General features: G+C 31.6%; 4 protein-coding genes across 6 annotated transcripts; 1 reads left to right on the top strand and 3 right to left on the bottom strand.

Moving 5' to 3' along the window:
- Window positions 1–240: 240 nt before the first annotated feature.
- l(3)05822 (lethal (3) 05822) lies at window positions 241–13,125 on the bottom strand. 3 transcript variants are annotated; one of them, XM_070642416.1, is made up of 5 exons: window positions 12,967–13,125; window positions 3,088–3,608; window positions 2,101–2,740; window positions 1,326–1,577; window positions 241–781 (listed from the first exon to the last, which is right to left on the bottom strand). In XM_070642416.1, exons 2-5 carry the CDS (start codon window positions 3,570–3,572, stop codon window positions 644–646), a joined length of 1,515 nt encoding a protein of 504 aa, XP_070498517.1. In that variant the 5' UTR covers window positions 3,573–3,608; window positions 12,967–13,125; the 3' UTR covers window positions 241–643. The 3 variants fall into 3 exon arrangements, with proteins under 3 accessions (XP_070498517.1, XP_070498519.1, XP_070498518.1); XM_070642418.1 differs by lacking the exon at window positions 12,967–13,125 and adding an exon at window positions 6,695–6,817; XM_070642417.1 differs by lacking the exon at window positions 12,967–13,125 and adding an exon at window positions 3,677–3,780.
- A 205-nt stretch (window positions 13,126–13,330) lies between these two features.
- GAA1 (glycosylphosphatidylinositol anchor attachment 1) lies at window positions 13,331–15,583 on the bottom strand. Its single transcript, XM_070642484.1, has 3 exons — window positions 15,339–15,583; window positions 13,619–15,270; window positions 13,331–13,559 (listed from the first exon to the last, which is right to left on the bottom strand). The coding sequence occupies exons 1-3, from the start codon at window positions 15,523–15,525 to the stop codon at window positions 13,440–13,442; spliced, it is 1,959 nt and encodes a 652-aa protein (XP_070498585.1). The 5' UTR covers window positions 15,526–15,583; the 3' UTR covers window positions 13,331–13,439.
- Window positions 15,584–16,148: 565 nt separating this feature from the next.
- gig (TSC complex subunit tuberin) lies at window positions 16,149–22,406 on the top strand. The gene is made up of 8 exons (XM_070642776.1): window positions 16,149–16,402; window positions 16,541–16,608; window positions 16,673–17,514; window positions 17,652–20,003; window positions 20,173–21,355; window positions 21,560–21,674; window positions 21,738–21,908; window positions 22,017–22,406. The coding sequence occupies exons 1-8, from the start codon at window positions 16,217–16,219 to the stop codon at window positions 22,212–22,214; spliced, it is 5,115 nt and encodes a 1,704-aa protein (XP_070498877.1). The 5' UTR covers window positions 16,149–16,216; the 3' UTR covers window positions 22,215–22,406.
- A 6-nt stretch (window positions 22,407–22,412) lies between these two features.
- Rab3-GAP (Rab3 GTPase activating protein) lies at window positions 22,413–26,896 on the bottom strand. Its single transcript, XM_070642778.1, has 5 exons — window positions 26,733–26,896; window positions 25,912–26,668; window positions 24,048–25,759; window positions 22,961–23,892; window positions 22,413–22,842 (listed from the first exon to the last, which is right to left on the bottom strand). The coding sequence occupies exons 1-5, from the start codon at window positions 26,812–26,814 to the stop codon at window positions 22,462–22,464; spliced, it is 3,864 nt and encodes a 1,287-aa protein (XP_070498879.1). The 5' UTR covers window positions 26,815–26,896; the 3' UTR covers window positions 22,413–22,461.
- Window positions 26,897–27,206: the final 310 nt, after the last annotated feature.

Genomic DNA, 27,206 nt, shown 5'->3' with positions numbered 1-27,206 from the left:
TGACGCATCAACTCACCAGACAATGTATATCACTGACCGTTTACTCTGTAAACACCTTAATAGCTGAAAATAATCTCTCGAATGTGTCAGAAAGTCAACAAATGATTATCTATGGATTATACATAGATTACACCTACAAGAGGATTGTCATATCATCACGTAGGTAGATAAAGGCATCAATATTGACTCTAACACACCTTCCTTTTCCTGAAACGCAATAAAAGTTCCATTTAATTGGACTTTCTTCATGTTTTCATAATTTTTCATTCTTTTTATTTCCTAAGCATGGTTGCATTAAAGGACATTAAATACTTAGTTCATTACTTTAGCATTAAAAATAATTCTAGTTCATATGCATGTAAGTATATCGGATTCATAAAAATAGTAGAAACTATTTATGGGATATAAATGTGGGAAAAAGGACACGATGAATAAATTTTACAGATCTACAAACTTTTTCTCTGGTTCCAATAATTAAGAAAAAATTCCAGTTCAAATCAGAGCAAAATTTTGACTTTTTTTTTTAAATCTAAATATGAGTAGAATTACAGTTCTTTTATGCACTAACAGAAGTAAATTTGAAGCTATATACAATCTTTACACATTTTGAAAATATATCCATAGATGAAGCTCAGCTTGTTGCTTATTTAGGCATCGGTGGTAGATTATGTGGTATAAATTCAATGAAATTTGATGGAAATTGTCCATACTGTCCATAGCTATTCGATCCATAAAGCCACTCGCTGTTTATCTCGTACATGACATTCACAATTTCATTTTCCTGTAAATAATGATAAAGATTATAAATTATTAATGGGGAAATTCTCATTCTCATTTTGCTGGAACTGATAAGAGGGATTTTTCTAATTGCGCAAAATATAAAAGCTTTAATTCACGCCTACATCGCACAATATGTATAAATTGTGAGCTACTGGCGTCTGGCGATTTCAATGTTCTCTTTCTTATCAACTTCAGTCTTTATTTTCTGATGAACCTTAGACTTTTAGTCAATTCATTCATGCTAATTCTACAGAATCAATTACAGTTTGCGGAATAAAATGCCAGATCACAATAAAATCGCTCAATGAAGAGGAAATGTAGTATTGCGATTACGATATTGAGTATTATTAATGAGTAGCGGAAGGGAAATATCCACAAGATAAGCAAATTATTTGGAAAATTTATTGTTTGAAAATTCAACGGTTTTTAAATTTTCAAATTTTAACGGTTTTAGCACAGTTCAAAATATTTTAGCACTAAGTTTTGAATTTTTGAAAACCGGTAAAATTTGAATATTTGAAAAACGTTAATTTTGCAATACTTACAAGGATAGTCAAATCTCCATCAGTCTCTGCTTCAAATGTATAAAGTGCTCGTACTCGATGACCACTCGTTGTTGTTACAGCCGGACTAACTGATTCACTTCTTGATGCCGTGCCAGAATCAGTTTGTGGATTCTTTATTGGCACTTTAATTTCAATATAACTTATTGGAAATATTCCCTCACAGCCTCGTTTATTTCTCCCATACATCCACTCATCATTCATTTGTTGTATTAAATAGATTTTCTCATTGGCCTGCAAAAAGAAGCAAAATTACTTATTTAATATCTTTGCAATAAATTGTTTTTCTATTTCTGGGAATGGAATCTCCTTGTGTGAGCACGAGTCGAGTGCTGTTTTTACGTAGTCGTTAATTAAGCTTGTATTCATTTTTAATTTAAAAGACTTGAAAACATATTAGACTGGCAACGACCTTTTTCCAGACACGATTGACACGATCAAAGGAATCATATATTTAATTTGAAATAAATACGGTTGACTAAATAGATCGCCGCTATCTACACGTGCATTTCTACTAGAGGCTTATCAGCACACGAATTTGTATTCATGATTTACGTAATTAAATGTCAATATGCAAGTTTGAAAGGTCTTTGTCATCACTAATATTGCAAGTAGGTTATCAGTTTAAAAACATTGCACAAAGTCGTACAATGCACACCACTTTTGGGATTTCAACTCAAACCTTCTAGGTACTCTCAATACAAAATTGTCAAAAGTCGTACGTAAAACACCACTATTGAAATAACAAGATACTCACTCTAAAGTTAAGGTCCTCAGTAACTTCACTCTCATAATCATAAAGAGCTATTCCATAGCTATCTTTTTCCTCATCATCCACATCATTATTAAGTGCGTCAAGAACTAATACAGGAGCTGGAATTGAAGGCATTGGAGGTGATGGTGGATCATCCTCAAAACTCTCATCACTTGCCGAATCTAATGGCTTGTATTGAACTGGCGGAAGTGGTGCCATTGATTTCTTCTTATTCACTTCATTTTTCTGTGATGATAAAGGCACATGAATTGGTGATGGTTTACGATTACTATTCTGTGATGCTGGCTTTATAATTGTTGGCATGCTTAACACTGTTGGTTTTACCAAATTCTTGCCATTGCTTAATGTATCATCAAAATTAGCAGGCGATGGTGCTGTACTATTTGATGATGATAATGATGAATAAAAGTTTGTGTTACCAATACTGACTGGTTTGGGCTGAATTAATGGCTTCATATTACGAATATTTCCATGAATATTATTTTTCACGGGTAGATTTGTTGTCGTCGATGATGAAAATTCATCTAAACAGTCAAATGGGTCATTGGAAAAAGTTGTTGAGCGCGATGCGGCGCGTGATGAAACCTTAAAGTCAGACACACTAAAATCGTCTTCGAAGCCACTATAAAAAGAAAAACAAAAGTTTAATTTATTTAAATGTCAACTACTGGGTCACTTTGACGAAGCATGTAGAATGCAAAATAATTGAAATTGATGAGTTGTTCACTTGTGATGTCTACAATGTACTTAAATTTGTTTCTTTTCGAAGAATTACATTTTTAGCGGTTTTGTAGAATTCAAATTTTTAACGGTTTTGTAAGATTCAAAATTTACAAATTTTACAAATCCGTTAAATCTCAAAACAAATTAAGTTATATTAATAATTCAATAGCTTAACAACTAATGTTTACGCTGGACATCACACATGAACAAACCATCAATTTAAAGGTCATCAAACGTCTCATTTACCTTTCAGCCTGTGATGTTGTGCCAGAATTTAGTCCAAAATTGTTAGGTGATGAATTTGTCGAACAGAAGCTGTCCATTGACACCGAATCGCTTCCACCTGTATTTGATTTCTTAATGAAACCAACGGGAGACGCTGGCGGTGATTCATCAAAGTTTATAAGCTGTGCTGCTGTTGTAGTCGATGATAAATTTGTAAAATTTTGATTATGTCTTATTGATGTTGATGTAGGTGGAGGAAGTCTTGGTGGCGGAAGTTTAACTTCCATTTGTGATAATTTCTCATTCGATTTATTACTAGATTTTTTTGAAGCACCAAAAAGGTTTGAAAATATTTTCATTGGCTCCTTCGCAGGAGGTTTTTGGTCTGTCACCCTCGGCGGTGGTGGTCGAGGTGGTTTAGGCTTATTACTCATTGCTGGATTTACATGATTATTCATTAATTGTGAGCCTGGAGGCGCTGGAGCTGGTCGTGTTACGTACTTCATATTTTTCTACTTAATTATTTTGACTTGAAAGAATTTCTAAAAAGAAAAAGAAATGGAAAATTTTTGATTAGTGCTGAAACATTAATTAATGACTTTAAAAATACATTTTGCAATGTGGATTCCAACAGACAGGCACAAAAGAGATGAAAATAAGTTCAAATTTCTTGATCAAGTCACGACTATGAACTAAACACTAAGAGTTTCACTCTGCAAATGAATGAAGTCGAGAAAAAAATTTATTTCAAATAAAACAAATGTCTGTTCAATTTCAAACTTTTTTGCCTGAGTGCCTGGTTGGTGACGACAAATGAGCAATCAAAAACATGTGGCAAAAAATGTACAGCAGAACACTGACGAATAAAAATGCATGTAATTGTGCCATAGACAACATCAATAAGATAAATAATCAGTCATAATGATCGATATTAATTCATTTTTTATGGCCATTTTATAGGCTTTATTACTCATTAGCTATTAATCGTTGTGTTAAAATAAAGTAGAGAAAGTGATGAAGTCTTTAGTGCTGTTTAATTTTTACGAATTATTATTATTATTGAATAAACGATGAGAATATTGGAAGTGAGTTCAGAATTATTGTAAACAAAGGTTTTTTGCGAATAATTGAGTAAGGAACTGAGTCATTGAATCCAAGAATTTGACTTGACGTCATTTAATTAAAATTAAATTTCAATTTTCAAATTTAATTCCAAATTTTAATCCGGGGATTAAAAATAAATCCATGGATTTAAAACCATTATCATGATTTTTTGGACTTTGATCTTTTCACACTCCATTTCAATTAATGAAGATTCCGAGAACACCAAACAAGTTATTCACAAACAAATATTCAGACAATAACAAAGGCATATCAAGTAATAAGAAAATCATCGACAGCCAATAAACCCAATCATAAACACTTTAAAAATAGATTACGGCATTAAAGATCAAAGCAAACATTGCAAAATCATTATCAAGGTTCAAAAAGGTTTTCTAAACTACTTGGATAAGGCATTAGTTGTATAATCTAGTCTATTTTCTAAAACATAAACAGATCTAGCCTTGAAGAACAAGTTGATATGATTTGTGGCTGATAACAAGTTTAATGACGTTCTAGAATTGAAAATATTAGCGCGTAATAGTTTGGATAGACAACACACATTGTGTATACAATATTTTTCAAAAACAACTGAATCATTTGACTGCTTCCTATGTCTCTTCTGCTTATTACTTAATTTGTTAGGTGTTTCCTATGCAAATTAAGCCTCGTAAGTTCGTGTAAAATTTCAGTCAAGGATCTTGAATAGAGTTTCTTAATTTATAGCACACAGACATGAAGGATATGTTAATACAAAACCTTCAAGCTGGCATGAACTACTTAAAACGTCTATTCGTGCCGAAAAAGTCATTACTACTTTTATTATAGCTTATAATTCATAATTTAGAGTTTTTTTTGATCCAGAAATACTTTGTTGTCGTACAGAAGATTAAACAAAGTTCAATGCTATGCTATAAACGACATTCTATTGCATTGCTGCCTTTTTTTGTGTACATAATCTTTCGAGTCGTCAGAATATGTAAATTAAATACATGACAGAGATCATTTATTGCTGATGTATGTTGGATCTTGTCATAATGAGGATGAGTTGATTCAATATTTGGATAGAGATATCTGGGCAGAGACTATGTAGAGGCTCGAATATGTTTGGATTGGTCGACTCATTTTCATTTAAGAGTCTAGCTTACTTTGAGAGTCTGGCTGGTATTAGGACGACTTGATGGCTTCGAATTGAGTAATTTTGAATCGAAGTTCCTAATGTTTATACACAGTATGGATTTATATGATTCAGATGGAGGTAGCACATTCCAAAATTGGAAAGGCTTCACTTTGAATAATTCTGATTATATCCTTATTTAATTAAGTCTGGTTACAATACTAAGCCTAAACACACTTTTATTCATCACTGTCCACATCACATTTATAGCTTTATACCCTTATCACTTCCTCAATCGATTAAAATTCATTAAATGACTCATTTAATGTTCTTTATATCCACTGTGCCTTAAATAGCGCAAATTATCAAAGCAATAGCCTTCATTAACGCCTAATAATTCTCAGAAATTTTACAAGTCATACTGTGTTGTTACAAAATCGTCATGGAAATACCCCAAAAATTCAGCATAAATCTTCCTATTTCACAAGAATGAGAACCGCCTAGAAACTGCTGCAAAATTTTGCAATGAGAAATTGTGTTTCCCTAATTTATGACATGCTTTGATGATTGATTTTCATAATTTTATCAATTTTTCATCGTTTGAAGGTCGTATGAATCGGTTTTCATTCCAATCGCTCAAACAAGTGTGCTCACATACAAAAGAGATAGACTTTTAAGCTTCATATAAAATAAAATCCAATATTTATCATTTTATTGTGTTAGATAAAGCTTTAGAAATACGGTAAAGTGTGTAAAGTTGTTATAATGACGCAAGACAAATGGTCTATAGTAAGTAACATGACTTTATATCGTAAGCAATAAATAGCCGACTGACTACGTAAATGTGAAAACAGAGAGAAACAAAAAATATTTTCACGATTACGTTATTAAATTCAGTTTAATGAAATTTCTTTTGAGAATGTAATGTAAACATTAGTCACTATTGCGTAGTGCAGCACTCGAAACAATCAAAACAAAACAACTAGGTCCCCCCAATGAATTCAGTGCATCTATTTAATAATTTAATAACACTTAATAACTGCATAATATTATTATAAACCTTATAGAAGCTGTGTGGCTTATGCAAATTTATTCAGTTATTGCATGTAGAACTGCTATTTTCAGGATTGCCTACAATGTTTTGGATTTGGAGGGGGTCCTCGGTTTTGATAATTTTTACTGGTCAAGCTTTCTTTGAAAAATCTTTCTTTTGTAACGGAAATTTTGAATTCAAATTTTAACCGATTATTCCAGAACAATTTCAATCTAAGTAACAATTATTCAAACCAAAGGCCCCTTTTCCAGCATTATTAAAATAGATTGAGAACATTTTTGTATGTAGCAAGAATTCACAAGTTTCCTGTATTTTTTGTTGTGGCTAAAAAATAGCTTCGTTTCTACTTTACTCACATTTATGAATTAAATATGATTTGCACAGCAAAATAATTAATAGCAAAAAAACGCCTCAGCAAGAAATTTTTAATGATTTTTTGGAGTGAAACGTGAAACACGACTTTGTTTATTGTTTTGTACTTTATAAATGGCAACAAGAATTATTGTGGATAAAGTGAAAAATATTTGAGATAGCAAAGCTTATCGTGAGTAGGGAATGTGGAGGTTTTAATGTGATTATGGTGCAATTTGAGTCATTATTGTTTGGAAAAGAATTCAAAATTTTGTTTGAATTTTTAACGGTTTTCTAAAATTCAAAATTCATGATTATCTGCTATAAAATGTAACGTATTTTAGAATTTTGAATTTTTATACCTTCAGAATTTCAGAAATTCAAATTTTATAGCAAATTCAAGGAATTTTTATAGCAAGTAACTTTTTGATGAATTTAGACATGAATGCACATTCCAGATTGGCATATTCTGGTCTGTTCCAGTCGTTATAAAGAAAGTCTCATAACTTTAGTCATAAACTACAAAAGGATGCTTCAATATTGTAATAAATTTAGAAATCTAATACATTTTCAAAGATTCAAGCTTTCATAACACTACAGCCTGACTCTCCACGTGCACTTCACATCCATCATTCATCATTATTTCACAAATGATTGAATTACACATTCTAATTCACTACAAAGTGAGAAGATAAAGTAAACAATAAAAAAAGTTTCAAAAGAATCTTCAATTGTAGAGAATATTCAAGTTGTTCCTCATTTATGTCAACAAAAGAAGCATCTAGTCCAAATGACTAAATAAACAAATGTGCTGTACACAATCAGCAGCGGAGAGAAAAATATTTATCACGAATAGGAAACAAGTATGATAAAATAATGCGACACAATGTAGTTCAAAAATACAATAAATGTCATTTTTATATATCTTTAAAATTATATGATTTTTATTGCAGGCATTTAATGATATTGGCAACAATGCATTTTTATTTTTAAACTTTACTATATCAACATCCAACAACCACCTTGAATGATTCGCAATGTTAAGAACGAAATAAATTTTATTTTTTTGTAGTTTGTTATATACAGCACAGCTTACTTTTTAAATTTAAACTGATGTAAAGGAGAAGGTAGCATGAGAACAGGTGGCTGACGCACTAAAATATAATTGTTTCTCAATCTACTTTCAACCTCATTCTGCATAATCAAAGCACAGACTAATGAGAGACGAGAGGCAGTAAATGATGGAGATTGATGACTTGAGGGAGAGACGGGAACGCATTTTATTGAATTTAATTTAATTGAATTGAGTGGAATTGAATATTAAAGCTAAAAACAGACAATTATGAATAACGGTCAAAAATTATTCGAAAAATAACGGTTGAAAATTATTCAAAAATACCTAGATGACCAAATTTTTTCAAAAAATTCAAATTTCAAAAAATAACCGTCAATTTTTGAGAATGTCGATCATTTGACATCCAAAATGCAGACAAAACCCAAAATCTCTCATCCATGCAAAGCATGCTAAAATAGCAAGAAGAAAGTTTACAATCTTAGAAACTGCGACTTGAACTTCTTTTCACTTCAACGTTGCCTGCCTCAATCTAAAAGACCGTGAAATTATCAATATTATTGAAAAGTTTCCCATAACAATCATTTTAATCACTTTAACAAAAAGAGCAAGTCTGATGTACATAAATGCATATTAATACATTGCCATTAAATCCGCTGACATAACTGAACTAGTTTCCTTTTATAAACTGGCTCGCGCATCAATTCATCTATTGTAAATCGTCTGTTGCACTTTACATACTGATAAAAAAAAAGTCACTTCTTATTGCGTTTCTCGTTTTCTTATGACGATTCAGCTTTTTTTTTCGCAATATTCACTGATAAAGCAACTAGTTTGAGGCAGATAGCATTGAGATGAATATGATCGAGAATTATCAGTTGCGGATTGTATGACGAATAGGTTTTTGTGACTTAACGCGTCGAATTCGACAGAAAAAAAACAGCAAAATTTTGAGTCACAACATTATCAAAATATTATTATTTTTAAGCTATGACGTACAGTCGCTGAATATGAAAGCTTTAATTAATTTAATTCGCTCGATTAAAATTGCGCATTGTTATGCCTATCAATCAAGTCAGATGATTCGATCAGACAAAACTTGACCCAGAATGTATTAAATCTAGGAAATCTGTTCAGGGTCTTCGAGTATTTAAAGTTTTTTGCAGTTTAAGTGCCAACTAGGTATTGAGATCAGTGAACTCTTTTGTTGTCGATATTGACGACAACTGCTGTTTCTCTTTGTTTTCGTGTATTTCAAAGGGAATCAATCATAAATTGCTAATTCAGTCATTAAGTATTTAGACAATGAAATTTGTAGGCTGGAGAAAGGCACTTAACTTGACGTGACATTGAAATTAACGAATAAAATAGTAAAAGTTAATTTAATTATGTCACATAATTTGAGCAAAATGAAAGGATTTATGACAACTGCATGTGATCTCAGATCCAGTCCAAAATTGACTTTTGTGTTACTAAATCACGTAGTCCAAAATAGGATTACTTAAGAGTATACAAAATCTAATTATGGACATCTAATTCTCTCAAAATTTTATATCAGCTGTATTTTGGGACTTTATAAATTCACGTCTGTGTAGGTAAAAGTGGTCTGAGTTTGCTGATAATAGAATGTGAATATGATTGAGTCACTTTTGACTATAATGATCTTTTAAGGTTTTCATAATATTTGTTTTTGAATTTTTCAAGCTTCTATATTGAACAGAACTTGAGGACGACTGGAATTTTGGATGGAGTCGACTCCAATTGTCTGTTGATCGAGTTTACTCTAGTTGACTTTTTTATTCAAAATCCGAGTTCGAGCTCTATTAAATATGTTCATATGTAGTCACTTGACGTACAACTATAGAGAAAAAGGCAGAGCAACAACATAAAAAACTAACAGAAGTAGCCGTAGGAACAGAAACCTGTTCATCCGCTATATCAACGCCCTACGATTCACATTGGATCAATAGGAACTAATCATCATGTGGAGTCTACTCAATTTTAGTATTGCAAAAGCTGACAAGCACCAAGTCTCAAATGTCTGTCGAACACCAAAACAGACAAAGTACCAAAAATACTCAAAGCCAACTCTGCAGTCAATTTTGATATAACATCCTTAAGACAATCTTTAAAATAAAGCTACAGGTACCTAACTTTATACTTCACAGCCAACACAATGCTCTTATCCGTTTATAAACAAAACATTACACCATCAAGCATCGATAAAATCAACAGATTGCGGTGTCTTAACCTCAAAAACATCCACAATAATAACCCTGACTTCCGTTTATCACTTCAACTCAATCGAATAAGTTTTATTGTAATTTTAATTTTTTTAAAATTCACAAAAAAGAAATAAAAAGCCCGTTAAAATACTTAAATGAAATTCATCGTACATCCAACATCAAAAAAAAAGCTGGCAGAAAAAAGTGATTTCTCATTCAAAAAATTGAATGGATACACGATTTAAACAGACGACTATTTGCACTTCCACTTTGGCGATATTTTCTTCTATCCGCTAAAAATGTGAGATAAAATGGTACATTAAATTCAATGAAAACGAAATTTTAGCTTGCTTTTTTTTCCTTCACAGTCTTATAAGCACCAAAACTAAAACTAGTATACGAATATCTTGAAAGCCATGTGATTGAGTAATTTGAGCGAAAGGGAGAGAGAGAAAGAGACTTGATTTAACGTATAAAATAATAATATACAAGAGATTTTCAAGATATGAGCATAAGCTAGTGAACTAACGACATCGAAGTAAGCGGAAACGGCAAAGCTCCATAAATAATTTATGTACGTTTCAAGAGGTTTCATTCATACATATGCATCTACATCTTTTTAATGAAAACAAATTCATATACAATTTCATCATGTCTATTTTTCGATATTATTATGTACCTTACGGATGGGATGGCTAGATGGTGATATTGAGGGGATTTGACTTTTGTGGGAGATAACTGTGTTAATATTAAGGAAGTAAGTGTTGGAAATTAGGCATTTTAATGTAAAAGCTAGTGACAATTCACTAAATCTATGTCTGCATGAAGCACAAAGGTCAATTGGGATGAATGGAGATTTAAAGAGTACCTATAGATTTGTTCTATAGAATCTATATAAATCTCACATAAACAACTAACTATGCCTTCCAGGAAACACCCAGCATGACTCAACCATATGGCCAGCCTCCATCAGTCTCTCTCAATACACATCAAAAAGCTATATTTTTCTATAAGATTTCGCCGACAAGCCTCCACATTATAGTTGAACTAAAATGATCAAATGAAAGTGACCTTCATTGATCTTTACGATATTTTCTCACTTCACGTATCCCTGAACTATTTTAAGCATCAACAAATCATAATAAAAAAATATGAATTTAAACCATTTCATCCTTGATATTGTGCATAAAGATGAAAATATCCACATGTGTATTCTATTCTTACTTTTTTATGCAAATTGATAGCTTAATTGAATTAAGGAATCTGAATTCCTGTATAATGGAAATACTTAATAAATTGAAACTGATTGAGTAAATGTGCGCATTGGAGTTGCTGTCAATTTACATTAACTATATAAAATTCGCACCGTTTATCCTTTACGTTATACAATCGTAGTATTTATTATTTACTGCCGTAAACTGACAAAATACATACAATGAACAATATATTTTGCGTATCTGTGCTCATCGTTCATTATATGGACATCTTGAAAGTGAAAACTTATCATGTACTCTTCAAAAATTAATTTTTTTGTGAACTTTTATATGAAATGGAATTAAAATTGTTTCCTGTCTTGTCACGTAGCCGAAAAACATCAATTAATGAAAAGTAAAAAAAATTTTAAATTTCGTACATACGAGACTGTTCTCAATTTTTCTAAAAAAAATATTTTCTTTTATCTACAATCTCTTCCGTTTCTGTTTGTATGAACTAATTCTTTTTTACTTAAAGTCATTCCATTGTTGTTTTCCATTTTTAGATATAAATAAATATAAGTAGATTGAGAATGTATTAGAGTATATTCTCAGTTCTATGTTATTAGCGCCTTGATTTCTCACTTTTGTACTATTATTAACGTGAACTTGTGTGCTGATCCGTTGAAAATGGATGGGAAAGCTCTTTGTTTGGATTGATGAACTTTGATATTTGGGATTTAACTTTTAAATCCTTGGATTAATTTTTAATCCGAAGATTTAATCCTAATCCTAGTAATCTTTTGAATCAATGGATACAGTAGATTTTCAGTGTGTCACAGACATCTGATCAAAATTATAATCTCTAGATAACTGGTTGTGTATATCTTTGCGGTAGTCATTACGTCGCAATTGCAAATTGTTTAATAATTTATCGATTATCGTTATGCTAATTCGACTCATGTCAGCGAATAATATTCCATCTTATAACACAAAAAGATGTCTAATTATCGTGATTCTCATGAGTAATCGCTAATCACCTTGAAAATTAAGCATATGAGAATGAATGTCTTTAAAACATATTCAATGTAAAGCTTTATGTTATTTTTTTTTGTTTTGGTTCATTGCTAGAGACAGACGGAGGCTTCGCACACTTGAAATATAAAGCTTAGACTTATTGTTGTATAATTTTTGTTAACAAAAATTAATTAGCCTGAATGTCTTTTCATACTTTTTCTTCTTGTATATGTGGGCATATGTACGTTAATTAAATTATTTTCGTACATGCAATATTTAGTGAGCATCTACACACCCATTACCCGATGTTTTTATAAAGTAATGGAATCAGACATGAAATTATGAACCTTTTCCTTAGAAAAATAACCAGAACGACATACAATAATGATTGAATGAATAAAAATGTTTTTTTCAACGGTATTTAACGCTCTTTTTCTCTTGTGATTCATCGTTTATCCATTTTCTTCTTATTCCTCTTTGTCTCTTTACACTCTCGTATATGTTAGTTACTTGCTTCATCACAATATATACTCTATTTCACCTTTTTGTGCCTTCCTGTAACGTCTATTATTTCACACAAAGAATTTAATTCATTTCCTTTACATCACTACACTTCTGGATTAGATCAATTAATCTAATTCCTTACAGTCTCGCTCAATTGAGCTCATTATAAATTCCAGATATCAAGAAACCTGAACTTAACTGCGACATTTGTAAAAAAATAATATAAAAATTTTCACTTTGCAATTTTTTTTCGCATTTTAATTTACCTTTTTTAATCACTTAAATAACAGCAATCACTTTATTGCTAATTTTACTGATAAAAAGCACTGGCAACTAATTTTAAATGGACGTTTGGACGAGTTAAACTCTAGAAATTAAATGAAGAAAATCAATGTATTGTTCTGTACAATGCAACCTGCTTAAACACTTAAACCTCTTTAATTTCATTTTCGAAAATCCGTTACGACTTCCTGTATTGGAATTTTTTGAATTTTAAGTGCACACAACTACGCAAATTTAAATAATTTTAACGTTTTTCCGTTGAGAATTTCCGTTGCACATGTGATTAAATCATTAAATGATGCAAATAATTAACACATTACAATACACAAGCATTAAAACGCAATTAAATTACGAATAAAAGACATTTTATTGATAAACTTTGGCTCATTCAAATGACGTATAAAAGCATTTCGCTCTTATCTTATCATACATCAAATAATTCCCGATTGTCATAACTCTATTCAGCCTTTTGTTTGTTTATCTTCTCGATGGGTCTAGAGAAATTCATGATCCAGAATATTATCCAACATGGCAATAGGATTAAGCATGTGAGATCAAACAACCAGTTGCCGTAAATCTGTGAATGGAAGAAGTATTAATTTACGTAAATTCAGATAATAAAGTAAGTCAACTTACCAGCGAGTCCACAACAGCATATGTGATTCCATCAACAGTCGCTGAGATCGATTTATCCACAATATAATTAAAGTTCATTTCAGAAAATGCGATGTAGCTTAAGATACAAATAACTCCATAAATTATGGTAATTGGATGGATAAGTAAGTGTAATAAGCTTCTAATGAGAAATTTAAATAAATTTCTCTTTGTGTCTTCTTGAATATTGATAAATATGGCAAAAGGTGTTATGAGTACGCATAAGAAGAAGCCGAGTGAGAAATTCAGCATGCTTACAGACAATAACATTGTTCCTAGTTCAATGAGAACGGCAATGTTTAAGAATTGAGCGTCGAATGTATTTAGTTTAAGGAATTTAGGTATTAATATGCTAAATGCTAATATTATTGAGACTAGATAAAAGATTCCAGTCTGTGTCGGAATGTTCATAGAAAATAAATAGTCATGGATGATTTTGTTCGTTGTTATAAAAAGTGCAGCAACACCAACCAGATGTGAGCATAAAATGACGGTGCCAATCCTCAATACTTCAATTTTCATGCTCGACTTCCTTATAATCACAATTTTATCATCATCACTCTTCTTTTCATTTGCCTCTTCCTCATCGGGCTTATTATTGGCCATAAGCCATATCAAAAGTGATTTCACGAATAAACTCGCTGCCATTAATCCACAACTAGGCATATAATCACCAATTGATACGAATCGATCAGATGAAACAATTACATAAAAGAAGAAACTTTGATGAAATCTTTCCAATAAATTATTTAAACTGCGACTAATGCCTTCAATGATTTTCATCAGTGCCATAATTTTATGATGTATATTTTGATTTTTTCCACTTGATTCTCGTTTTACACTCTCAATTGTTAATGCTTCTATTCCATATTTATGGAATAATCCATGATTACCATTTGGAATTCCACTACTTTGTGTCCACATCATTGATAAGAGATTGAAAAAGTTCTCGACGACATCTTCACGATTATGACTAGACATTTTCATTTTATAGCCAATTGGAAGGACGAATTTGTGTGACAGTTTGACGACTAAATTGTGAAGATCAAGATTAGGCAGTTGTCCATTAAGTCCTTCAATTTTCAAGTTGTTAAACTCGACGTCAAAGTCTTGAATCTCAAAGTTAATAGCTGCAATAATATTTCCAGCCTTTCCATAAAGAGTTCCTGAATCTAGAATATTATTCTCATCGTCACCATGATAAGCTTCTAAAAATGCCTGCATTCCAAGCTGTTCCTGATCGGTGACTAGAAATATTATGTCTTTTGACCAATACTTTTGTCGTCTTGCAAAATCAGCAAATGCCAGTAATAGTGGAGCTCCAGCAGTAATTGATGTATGTGCTGTGTTTGGTGGTCTATAAGGTATGCTTAATACTATTGATTCTGTTGATCCAATTCTTGGTGCTCTCAAGATTCCATAGATGTTTTTGCCTTTAAATGTCTTGCCTCCTCCGAATGGATAGTTTAATGTAAAATTGTGCACATAGGTTTCTAGTCCTATTTGCTTCATTTTCGCTTGCATCCATGGATATGGAATAGCTGATTTGTGTGATTCTCTCTCATGTTCCAGTTCAGTCAATAAAGTTCTTGCCATATTAACTGTATCCATTTTAATTTCGGATAACACAAGTCCTGAGATGAATTAAGCAATTATTATGTTAGATGGTCATGTCATTTAATATTTCATGTGTTTAACTTACCAGGAAGTAAAGCATTTTCCGAGAAATATGTATTTGATTGTAATTGAGGAAAACTTAAAGCACAAAACCACAAAAATCCAACTAAATACAGCAAAAAACAGAAACCATTTGCATATTTACTAATTAAATTAATGTACTTTAATTTCTTGTCACTAGCACTAAGCGATGGATCTGATAGGAGACCCATTTCTGCCTAAATTAAATTATTTTATGAAATTTTCTCAGAATTTTTACGGCAAAACAAAACTTTTGTTTACAAATTTTTTGAATATTTTTTGACCGTTATTTTTGAACTTGAAATTTGAGCATTTTGAAAGATGATTTTCAGTTAATTACATTAGAGTTGGAGATTTTAATCATAATTATATGGTTATAAACTTAGTTTGCTATGAAATAAGCATAATAAAAGTAAATGACAAACGTTAGATTAAATTTTTGAATTTCTTTATTTTTTCTTTTGCTGATTTCATAGTTGAAGACCCTCAGAAGGCTTTGTTCAAATATGACGTCAACAGTCTTTTATGTATTAATTAAGATGAGAAACATGACATGACATTATGTGAATTGAGGATGAAAATACATGACATGATATGTACTTTTTGTAAACAAAAGGTATTGAAACTTTGAAAATTCAAAGCTAACTTCATTAGAAATATTTGAAAAGTTTTCAAAAAAATTAATTAATTTAGCAGTCATTGATAATATCAAGTCGAGTAAACATCTAAGAACAATTAGAAATAATTCACAGTACGTGACAAATTGAGGAGGAGACACAGAACCCAAATTTTCTATTGACATCATAAGCGAACAAATCCTTGTTGTTTTCATTTCATATCGACACTAAATTTTCTTTCAAAAATTGACTAATTAAACTAAAGATGAGTAAAAACCTAGACAAACTGAAGCAATTCTTCCGGAGTAATAAGGCGAATAGTGGACAAGATCGGGTACAAGTATTAAACAGTGAAATTGAGCGAGAATTGAGAAAAGATAATTCGATCGAGAAAAGATTAAAATTAATTAAAGATTTGGGAGAAATTTTAGTATCAACCAGAATAGAAGAGGTAATTAAGTCAATATCAATCAGATTTAGTGATGTCAGAAGCTGAAATTCCTTAAATTACGTTTTAATGGATGTTTCTGTGTTTTGAAGATTCTTCTGTATATTTTGCTAATTATTGCCAATTCATTGTCCATTCCAGTTTGCAATTCAGAAAATCTGGTCACTGACGAACGATTTACTAGATCCACAGAAACCACAAGATGTCCGGTAAGTTTAAATACCTAATCACTTAAAAGTATCAAAACTGACGACTGGATCTACTGTATTTCAGGGAGGCAGCACTATCATTTTATACCAAATTAATTCAAGGTCAATACCGTGACTTGGCGATTATGCGAGGGAAATTCTTTCAAGTGGTTCAAACCCACAAGATTCCAGAAGACCTGCCATTATGTCTACAGATGCTTAAAACACTCACAGAAAATGGACGTGATGTTCAAAATTTCGAAGAGGAAATTGGAAGTTTCATGCTCACATGGATGGATGAAATAATCGAAGCACAATTAACTGCAGCGTATCTAGATCTCTTAGTGAATCTTATCAAATTCAATTCAGCATATATCGATCGAGAAATTATCATTAAAATCGTCCAACGAGTTTGTAATGATATCTGCTTTAAGTCACTTGACGATCGGGACACATTTCTTCAATGTTTATTTTTAATCGAGACAATTATTTGTTATAGTGTATTTCCAAATGAAATCTTGGCTTCGTGTATAATCGTTTTGTGTAGAGCTGTTAATTTCGAGATGTATGTTGAGCCATCATATAAAATTATGCGAAATTTGCTAGGAACACAATTGGGCTATGCTTCACTTCTCACAATGTGTAATATGCTCAAAGAAAGTGCTTATCATATCGATCCTCATGTCCTACGTGGTGCTGTTTTTCATACAAATATTAATCTATGGTTTGGAAATAATAATAGTGGAATCAAATATAGTTCTGTAGTTCTAACAAGCTACTATGAAGTCTTAAAATCGGGATCAATGATTGTGACTTATGAAGTCATACTCAGTCTACACACATTAATCAAAAAATGTGGAAAAGATTTAAGTGAACCATCGTGGGATGTGATTATTGACATTTTGGAGAGAATTGTGGATATTGTTGGTGAGTAACGAACTTTCCTGATTTGAATTTTCTTAAAACCGTACAAATTTTTGATAGAATTTGTATGGTTTTATAAAACATTTGTATTGAATTTAAATTAATTTTGACCGTTAAATTTTCATTTATTTCATAATTAGAACGCGAAAAAGTTCCTGAAAATTCGGACATTTGGATTCAACTGCATACAATGTTTGACAATCTGGAATTGTTAGTTCATAATAAGGAGAATATCAATGCGAATGAGGATAGAATTTATTCAGTAATTGAGAGAATCAGCCACAAACGTTCAGAGTCATCCGTTTTAAATCTAATTAATCATAAAGCATCAAAATTAAATTCAATGATGCCAAATTGGCTTAAACATTTGAATATATTCATGGAAAGATTTTATCGAAATGAGGCAAATCAAAATATCAGATTAGCAACGATTGACCATTTGAAGGAAATAATTGCCCTAAATCGGATATGTTATGAGGAAGAGATACTTGAAAAAGTCGTGATTGTAATATTTTCGGATATAGCACAGGAACATGATGTAAAAATTCGATCGTCCGTTTGTAAACTTTTATTGGAAATTTGTTCACATTGTGATACAAAAAGATGCTTGGAACTGCTTGATATATTGGAAAAAGTCATGAATCATCCATTTGATTTATATTCACTAAGTAACACGTCATTTAAGAATGAACATGACTTTGAAGACTCAAATGTCGTTGTCCTTGGACTGATTGATTTGTTTTTAGAGAAACTCCATCAATTGCCTACAAGTCATCCAATCAAGATTTATCATATTTTAATTGGACATTTAGAGACGCATTATCAACAGCCAAAAGTGTTTGAGAATGCAACAAAAATAAGATATTCAATATTAAATTGGATGTTGAAAGTTCGAGCAAATTCAACATATCATATAGGATATCCATCACCAAGATTAATAAGTGAAAATATTAGATATAGTCACTATTTAGCAGTTGAAGGTGAATTTCAACATCCACCGCTTCCACAGACACCAAATATTCAAGAAACAATTGACGATAAGCCACCAGAAAATTTATTTAATTTTAATGCAGTCACAGCACTTTCAATCAAACGAGGATGTAAAATAATCGTAAAATGTCTCGATAATGAAAAAGACTGGCATACTATACAATTGGTGCTACGTGAACTTCCAAAGATTATGCAAAATAAGACTTTAATACAAGGAAATGATGTCGATATCCTTGCACGATCATTGTCTGAACTGTTTCGTCTTAGTTATGGCAAGGAACAGCTGATTGAAAGATTTACGACAACAAATGAGCAAAAAGACTTTCGGGCATTAGTTATTCCAGCTATTGCAAGCTTAATCACATATAATTCATTTCTCAGCACAATCACCAAGAAGAAAATTGTCGAAATTCTCAAATCGGAAGTGAGAATGGATGGAAATTTGAGTGTCTGTATTCAGGCATTTACAACATTATTAATGGAACGTTGTGATATATTTGAAAGACAGCTTGCTGACATTGTATTGGCCATTTCTAAAGTATCTGATACAGTTCATGTTGCACTTCCGATTTTAGAATTTATGTCCACAATCGCACATTTACCATATTCATTTACAAATCTCAATCAGAAGCAATTTTCATATGTCTTTGCGACTTGCTTGCCTTATACAAGTCCAGCACGTTATGATCATTATATTGTGTCACTTGCTCATCACATCATTTCCAGTTGGTTCCTTAAATCACGACTTCAATGGCGTAAACAATATGCTGACTATATAATTGAAGGAATTGCTAAAAATATTGACAAATCCATGCAGGATGCAAAACAACTTCAACGACATGTACAAGACGATGCCAATAAAGGCTTACAATTAGTTAATGAGGATTCATCACTTAGAAAAAGAAGCTCAAGTTTAACAGAACAATCTAATCGACGAAAGGAATTAAATAATCCACAAATCATGAAAATGAAGGCACAACGTGCTGCACTACAAAACTTATCAACATTTGACATGCATAGCTTTCATATTGAGCTGATAGAGACATGTATAGACTTTATGACACGCCATACTTATTCATTATCATTGGCATTGCCAAGATTACCGAATAGTGACTATTTATTGCGAGGAGGTGGACAGTCAAAAACATGGATTGTTGGACATGTCGTAGTTACAATAACGACAAATGCATGCATGGATAATCACGATTGGGCGAGCTGTTCATGTTATTGTTCTGATTGGGCTGAAATATCAATTCGTCGTCCAACTGGAATGTTATCGTGGATGATGAAGTTTCAGAATCAAGTCGGTCAATTTGCAAATGAATTTTCGTTCCATGATTTGAAAGGATTATTCTCAGAATATGAACTTGATGCTGCAAATCCAAATGGTGTATTAGTAAGGAAGAAGAAAGAGGAAGAGTCAAGATCAGATGAGACATTAGCATTAATGGAGAAATTAACCATGAATGAGGAATTGAAGAAAATTCCACTACAATCCACAGGTAAAATAAGTTATACATTTTAACAGTTCTTTGAAATTCAAAATTTTAACGGCTTTCTAAAATTCAAATTTCAACGACTTTTTGAACTTCAATTGAACTGGACTTTTTAAACTTCTTAAAAACCGTTAAGTCAATCCATGAAATTAATTTATTTTCATTTATTCAACAGCAAGTGATTCATCTGTCTTTAGTTTTGTGACACAACCAATTAATATCCCTGTAACTAAATCAGAACCGGAACCAATTGCAGCTGAAGATGACATTTCATACGATGACGACGATTCTGACGATCCAAAGAGAAATCCAGTAAGACGAGTTAATTCATCGCCAGAAATGAGATCGAACTGGAAAGTAAATATGGCTAAACAGGCACAAAGAAGTGAAAAAGAAAGTAAGTCTGGATCAAGTTCAACAGTAACTGATGAACAGGAAGAGAAAAATTCATCAGAAATTAGTGAAATTCAGCAGAAAAAGAAGTCAAGCTATTCGAAAGAAACAAAAGTTAGTTGTGAAGCAATTCCTGAAGAAGTAAGCACTTCTGGACAAAAAGAAGAGACATTAAGTAGTCACAGACCAGTTCAATTATTATCATCAATATCAGCACAGGAAACAGCTAATGTCACTAATATTCCTAAAAAGCAGCATTCAGCAGATGACACAATTCAATTGAGAAGATCAGACACAATGTCAGCAGGTTCAATTATTCCTATACATACAACATTAAAGAATCCAGAATGGACATCAGCATCATCTAGTAATTTACCATTATCACCAAGATATAAAGTCACTATAAGTCGTCAAGTTAGTCATCAACTTCCACTTGAAAGTGACGAAGGAAGTGCTTATCGTGCGAGATCAAAAACTATTTCAGTTATTGGAAGGAACAAGGAAGTCTTTGAGAATCAATCGAAAAATTCTGACTTTTCAGTCTCAACATCCTCAATTGAACAATCACAACCTGTTGCTACTTCTGGTATCTGTCCAAGCTTTATTTTTGTTCAGTTATTCAATACTGGTAAAATGGATATAGGAGCTGATAAGCCATTGCTGGTTGGTGATAAGCATATGGGTACACTGAATCTTTTAGATCTGATTCCACCTTATGAAATTCATAAAATTGGAGTCGTTTATGTTAAACCTGGACAAGCTAATAATGAGTCAGAAATATTGAGAAATGTCAATGGAAGTGTTAGATATATGCAGTTCCTTCAAAATCTTGGAACTCTTATAGCAATCAAGGATGCAAAAGAAAAGAAACTTTTTGTTAATATGGAAGCTAAAAGGGAAGGAAATTTCACATATGTCTGGCATGATGACATCATTCAAATGACTTTCCATGTTGCTACTTTAATGTAAGTTGATTTTATTTTTTAACGGTTTTTGAGAATTTGAAATTGTAACAGTTTTGTAAAATTTGAATTTTGGTTAATTTTGTAGAATTTGAATTTTTAACGACTTTTTGTACGAATTTTTGTTCATTTCTCAATAATCTCCTAAATATCGATTAATATCAATAACCAGCAATTAATATAATTAATCAATTAAATTTAATTCAGGCCAACACTCGAGTCAGATCCTAATTGTAATGAAAAGAAGAAATACATCGGAAATGATTTTGCAACAATTGTCTACAACGAAAGTGGCGAGGACTATAATCTTAATACAATTAAGGTAATTGACATACAGTTTTATTTATAATTACGATGTAATTCTATTTTATTTATGACTTTATAGGGTCAATTCAATTATGCATGTATTATTGTGCAACCTCTGGAAATGGGATCAAATTTAATATCGATTAGAGCAAAGGGAGACATCGAAGACTATTTTAGACATCAGGAACCGAAAATTATATCAGATCGTGGCGCTCCCTTGCTTGCGAGGCAGCTTGCGCTTCATGCTAATGTAAGAATAAGCTTTTAATTTTTAATCCGATGGATTTAATTTTAAATCCTAGGATTAAAAATTTTTATACCATTTTCTAATTAATTTCTGATTCCTTTACCTATCTAGATGGCTTCACTAGTTTCAACATCGCTAAAAAATCCAAAAATTAGTCCATATGCTAACAATTGGCTGGAAAGATTGCGTAAAATAAAATTATTGAAGAATCGCATATTAAAAGAAACAGATCAATCAGTTCCAACAACAACAGTGTCAACAACTTCCACAACATCATTTCTGAAGGATATATTCACCAAATATACATAGAAGAGTTTTTAATCGTCAAATTCTTTTATTATTATAATATTTGTATGCGCATATGTCTCACTTTTTATTAATTAATTTATTTATGATTGCATCAATGCTATTAATATTTTGGAAAGAGGAGGAAATCATGTAAATTATAAAAAATTATATGGAACTAATAAACCATAAAAGATTGGAGAAAATATTTTATAAACAGAATAAGGCGCATAAAAATCTTACAACATTAAAAACTTCATTAAAACATTATTTAACTTTCATTTTTCAATAAAAGGCTAGTATCTAATAATTGACCTGCAAGACGAAGAGCTCGTGGATCGCTGAAATTCTTACTCGTTGAAGCAACTTCGAAAATCCTATAAGCAAGTCTGTATAAATTATCAGTGCTTGATGATCGGACATTGTCAAGCAGTGCGTCATCCTTCCGTGCATGAATTGTCTCCAAATAATTTGTAAGAAGTGCTCCACCAGAAGCGACCTGTTTCCATCCGGCACGATTATTTGACAAGTATAAATTAAGTCTTTTTGCGGATATATCGAGCAATTGTTTAATGATTCTTTCACGTTCTGACACTTTGTCGAATAGTTCACCAGCTAGGTCATCGTACCCGTAGACATAAAGTTCAAGGACCTGTATTGGAAACAAATTATGTAAGTATGATATGTAAACTCAAAATACGTACGTAAAATGATATGTAAACTTAAAATACGTACGTAATTTGATATGTAAAAATAAAACTAAAACTTACATGATGGCGATCAAGCAATCCACCGTCCAAATCCCAAAGATGACCAACTTTTTTGACCTTCTCAATCCATTTGATATGATCATCAAAATATGTACTTTGTTGACATTCAACAATCAAATCAATCGTACAACTTATAGCTTTTTTGAGGAAAAATATTCTCGTATTTTGCCTTATTTCGTCTGCTTTTTGAAGGTTGTATGTCAAAGGCTTATTAATATCCATAAAGAATGACTCGTTTGACATTTCGTCAAATAAAGATTGCATTGGTTTTGTATATTTGATGTTTAAAAATGCTATTAGTTCCAATATAGACACCATTTCATAGTGGAGGGTCAAAAGTGTTGAATTTCCTGGAGCTTGCTGTAAAATTAATTCACAAAGTGATGCTTGGTCGGATGCTGAGCCTTGTTGTAATATTTCCTCACATTTGAATGTTAAGTTATTGAAATTACGAGATGATTGGAAGTGATTGATGAAGATTAAAGTCTGTTCAAGGAACTGGGGAATCAAAAAGTCAGGAATCATTGTATTTTGCAGACATAACTTCTCCTTTGGTAATCTTCCCGTTTTATTTATCAACTTTTGTGTCGCTTTTAGTGGAATTTTGAAATTTCCATTCCATAACATCACGCAAAGTCCATGCTTCAAATGATATTCAGTCTCTTTAAATAGATTTAAATACTCAATACTACTTTTGAGATAATGAATTTCAGACAAGTTTTTCGACCAATGTGACATTGTTATCCATATCAATTGTGATAAAATTATCGATGGATCGAGACTGTATGGGAAATGAATCTTTAGTATTTCCAGTTTCTTTATAACATCTCGCTCATCTGGTTCGAGATTTTCGTCAGTCGAATTCTTGAATAATAAGTCGATTGATAAGTTTGTGTGGATAAGCCATTGTGCAACGAGTTCGCTGATTATTCCTGTTCAGATTAAAATGTTAATTAATAATAGGGATGCAATTATACCGGTCATTTTAAATTCAAAATTTTAACGGATTTCGAAAATTTAAATTCATCAGTTTCACACCCTTTAGATTTTTAAATTCAGAATGACCGTTAAAATTCAAGAATCTTACCTTTTCCCTCATTAAGAATTTTCTTCAAAGAAATGCTTGGCATCTCATATTTCCCCTTCTGAACTTGACTACCTGCAAAATGCCGTATAAAAATGGACAGAACAGCTACGTCATTTAATTTCTCGGTCAACAGGACCCACTGACATTCTTCTTGGGTCACTTGCTCAAAACTAGCCTCATCTGAATTTTGGACTTGTTTTAATGCATATATTTTGCATAGAATAGCAGCTAACAATCCATTAATTGGATTATTGCTTTCCAATAAATATTCACGAACATCTTGCCAGAAAATGCAAATTGAGTCATAAGCATAAGTCACCTTGTCGCCTGCAAAACTACACACTTCATCGAGAATAACTTTGAATTTTGTCATGTCCGCTAGAACGCTGTCCTCATTTGAGAAATCAGTAACTTGTTTAAGGTAGAAATGCAAAAAGCATCGCATGACTTCTTCACTGGAAATATTAATTAATTCGAAGATTTTTGCAAGTTTTGAGGACGGCAATTTCTCCTTCCAAACATGTGTAAATAGTACGGAACCGATTACATCGTAATGATTATCCAAATGCTCAGTATTTATGAGAATTTTATCTTTTTCAGTGACTATAAAAGATCCAAAAAATGCCACAATTGACTCATCTTTTTCCTTTGCATCCTCAAATGTGACATTTTTAGATGTACTCGATTGATTCTTCTTGCTGATGTTCATTAACTCAATCAATCGCTGCATTGTTAAATATTCAGGTTCCATTAATTCGATAGTCTCATTTTTCAGGCATTCACCTTCACAATCGGAAGTAGCCAGGACATAGCATTCAATTAATTTCTTATAATTATCACAAGATGCACTTAGTTGATTCCTGTAGATTTCATCCTGAATTTCTCCTTCATGCAGTTCTTCATCACCTTCCTGTACATCAACATGCTCTTCCATTTTTGACTCAAAAACGTCAATGACGTCACGAAGTATTTGTGGCTGAATTTTCTTATAATTTGTCATTAATTCTAGACATTTCAGCTTTATTTCAGGCATTTGAATCTTCTCGCAATTTTGGATGATTCCAGATTGGACAGCTTCTTCGTCATTAAGATTAATGTTCTTTAAAGTCATTTTCAATCTCTTTAAATGATGAAAATCTTCAGCACTTTTGGAATTGCCTTCACTTAAAATGCAATGAAATGGAATGGAGAATGTCTTTAAGCAATTGTCATGGGAATCAAAAAAGAGACATGAAATTTTGTTGTGCCTTGATTTGTGATGATGACTTGAATCGGTTAAGTGATTATCATATAATAGAAAACCGTGCTTGCTACATTGAAACGTTGCTATTTTTGGTCCTTTTTGAAGGCACCAAATTTCTATAATTGCTTTACGCGGTGCATAAATAACAAGAAACAATCCACATCTTCTTCCTTCATTATTTTCCTTCCTTGATTTCGATCCTTCATTAACTTCAATAAATCCACATTGTGCTTCTCTATATCCTTTCCACATTCTTATTGGAATCCCTTTTGCAATATCAATCAATACAATTCGACCTAATGTGTCAGTAACTGCTGCTATTTGATAATTTATTGGACTCATATAAATATTACATCCAGTACGTTGATAATCAACTAATTCATGTCTTGGATATAAAGTCTCACTTATTATTTCATTTGCTTCAGACTTGTCCGAACTTTGTTGTTGTGGAGATCCTGTTAGCCATGACCTATATTTGTGGATAATAAAAAATCAATAATTAACGGATACAGTTTTTGAATAACATCAAAAAAATCAGAACCATACAATTTCTAACTGAATTTTCAGAACATTTGTACGGTTTTAAAACATTTGAACTAATAAAATACGTTTAAAACTCACGGCAATCTAGATGTAATCTTATTTGCTAAAGCTTTTGCAACATCCGTCAATACACCTTGTTGTTTGAATCCTTCTCTTGCAAGGTGGAAATTAATGTAAGGTTTTGAACCAGTAGAAATCACAGATGCACTTTGTATTGGTGTATTCCTATACTTTTTGGTGAATCCAAGTTCTAATCCTTCAGACACTAAGTGATCAAAAAGGCATGTCTTTTGTTGTGGAATCATTAATCCATCAGAAATGAGTAATTCTTTAGTTTTGTAGTCCCATTTCTTGTACATGACCATATAATCTTTATCCATAAGATCAATTTTAGTTGTCTTGGCTTTATTGAACATTTCCTTTAAACTTTTCAACAACGGGATCAAGTGACTCATTTGGTATACGATAATGCATGACTGATAGAATATTGTAAGATCATCGCCAATAATTCGGATGTTTAAAACAGCTTCATTGTTAAGATTCTTTTCGTATAATAAAGCACCATTATCGGAATAGAATTGTAGAACTCCTGTACTTAATCCGATTATTATACATGTCCAATCGACATAATTACTACCTCCAGTTACCTGGAATGTCAACGAGTTTGTTATGATTTGATTTTCATCTTCCAGTGTAATTTTCTTCAAATTTGAATAAATTTTCTGTTGTTGTTCCTTATCATAATAAGATGACAAGATTGTGAGTTTTGATCCATAGCCCATACACAATGTATCACTATGATAACTCATAAAGATTCCATTAAGCCATGATTTATCTAAACGTAAATAAAATTTAATACGCTGGATCTTTGTTGTAAAATCAAAACAAAGACAATTTACCAGTTATTCCATTTAATCCAAAGAACGACTGAATATCATCAAGATGGTTAACAATTGCATTAATATTGATTTCACAAGACATTTAATAAACTAATTAAAGCAGGTATTAGAAGTTTTTAAATAGTAGAAAAAAAGATTGAGAGAATTTATTTTGACAAAAATCTATTTATATATTCACACCTTATATGCTGGTTCCTTTAAACAATTTTACAATTGATTGATTTTGGCAAGTTGCTTTGATTAAGTTGCTGATTAAACAATTTACCGACTTTTTGTAGTTAAAACTATTATAACGTATTTTAAATATTTGAATTTTATGATTTTATTATTTTTTTGTGGATTTGTGTCAGTGACAAGGATTGATATTTATAGAATACTGTTTTAATTAAATTTTGGCCATAAAAGACTGAATCAAATGCAGAAAATTACAACAATTAGTGAAGAAACAACAAAATAATCATAGCATGCTGAAAA

The sequence above is a fragment of the Chironomus tepperi genome, unplaced genomic scaffold (genome assembly GCF_022539635.2).
Source record: "Chironomus tepperi strain 1889 unplaced genomic scaffold, CSIRO-AGI_Ctep_v1 contig_298, whole genome shotgun sequence".
NCBI classification, from domain to species: domain Eukaryota; kingdom Metazoa; phylum Arthropoda; class Insecta; order Diptera; family Chironomidae; genus Chironomus; species Chironomus tepperi.
The sequence above is the reverse complement of the archived record's forward strand: the minus strand, read 5'-3'. Positions and strand labels throughout refer to the sequence as shown.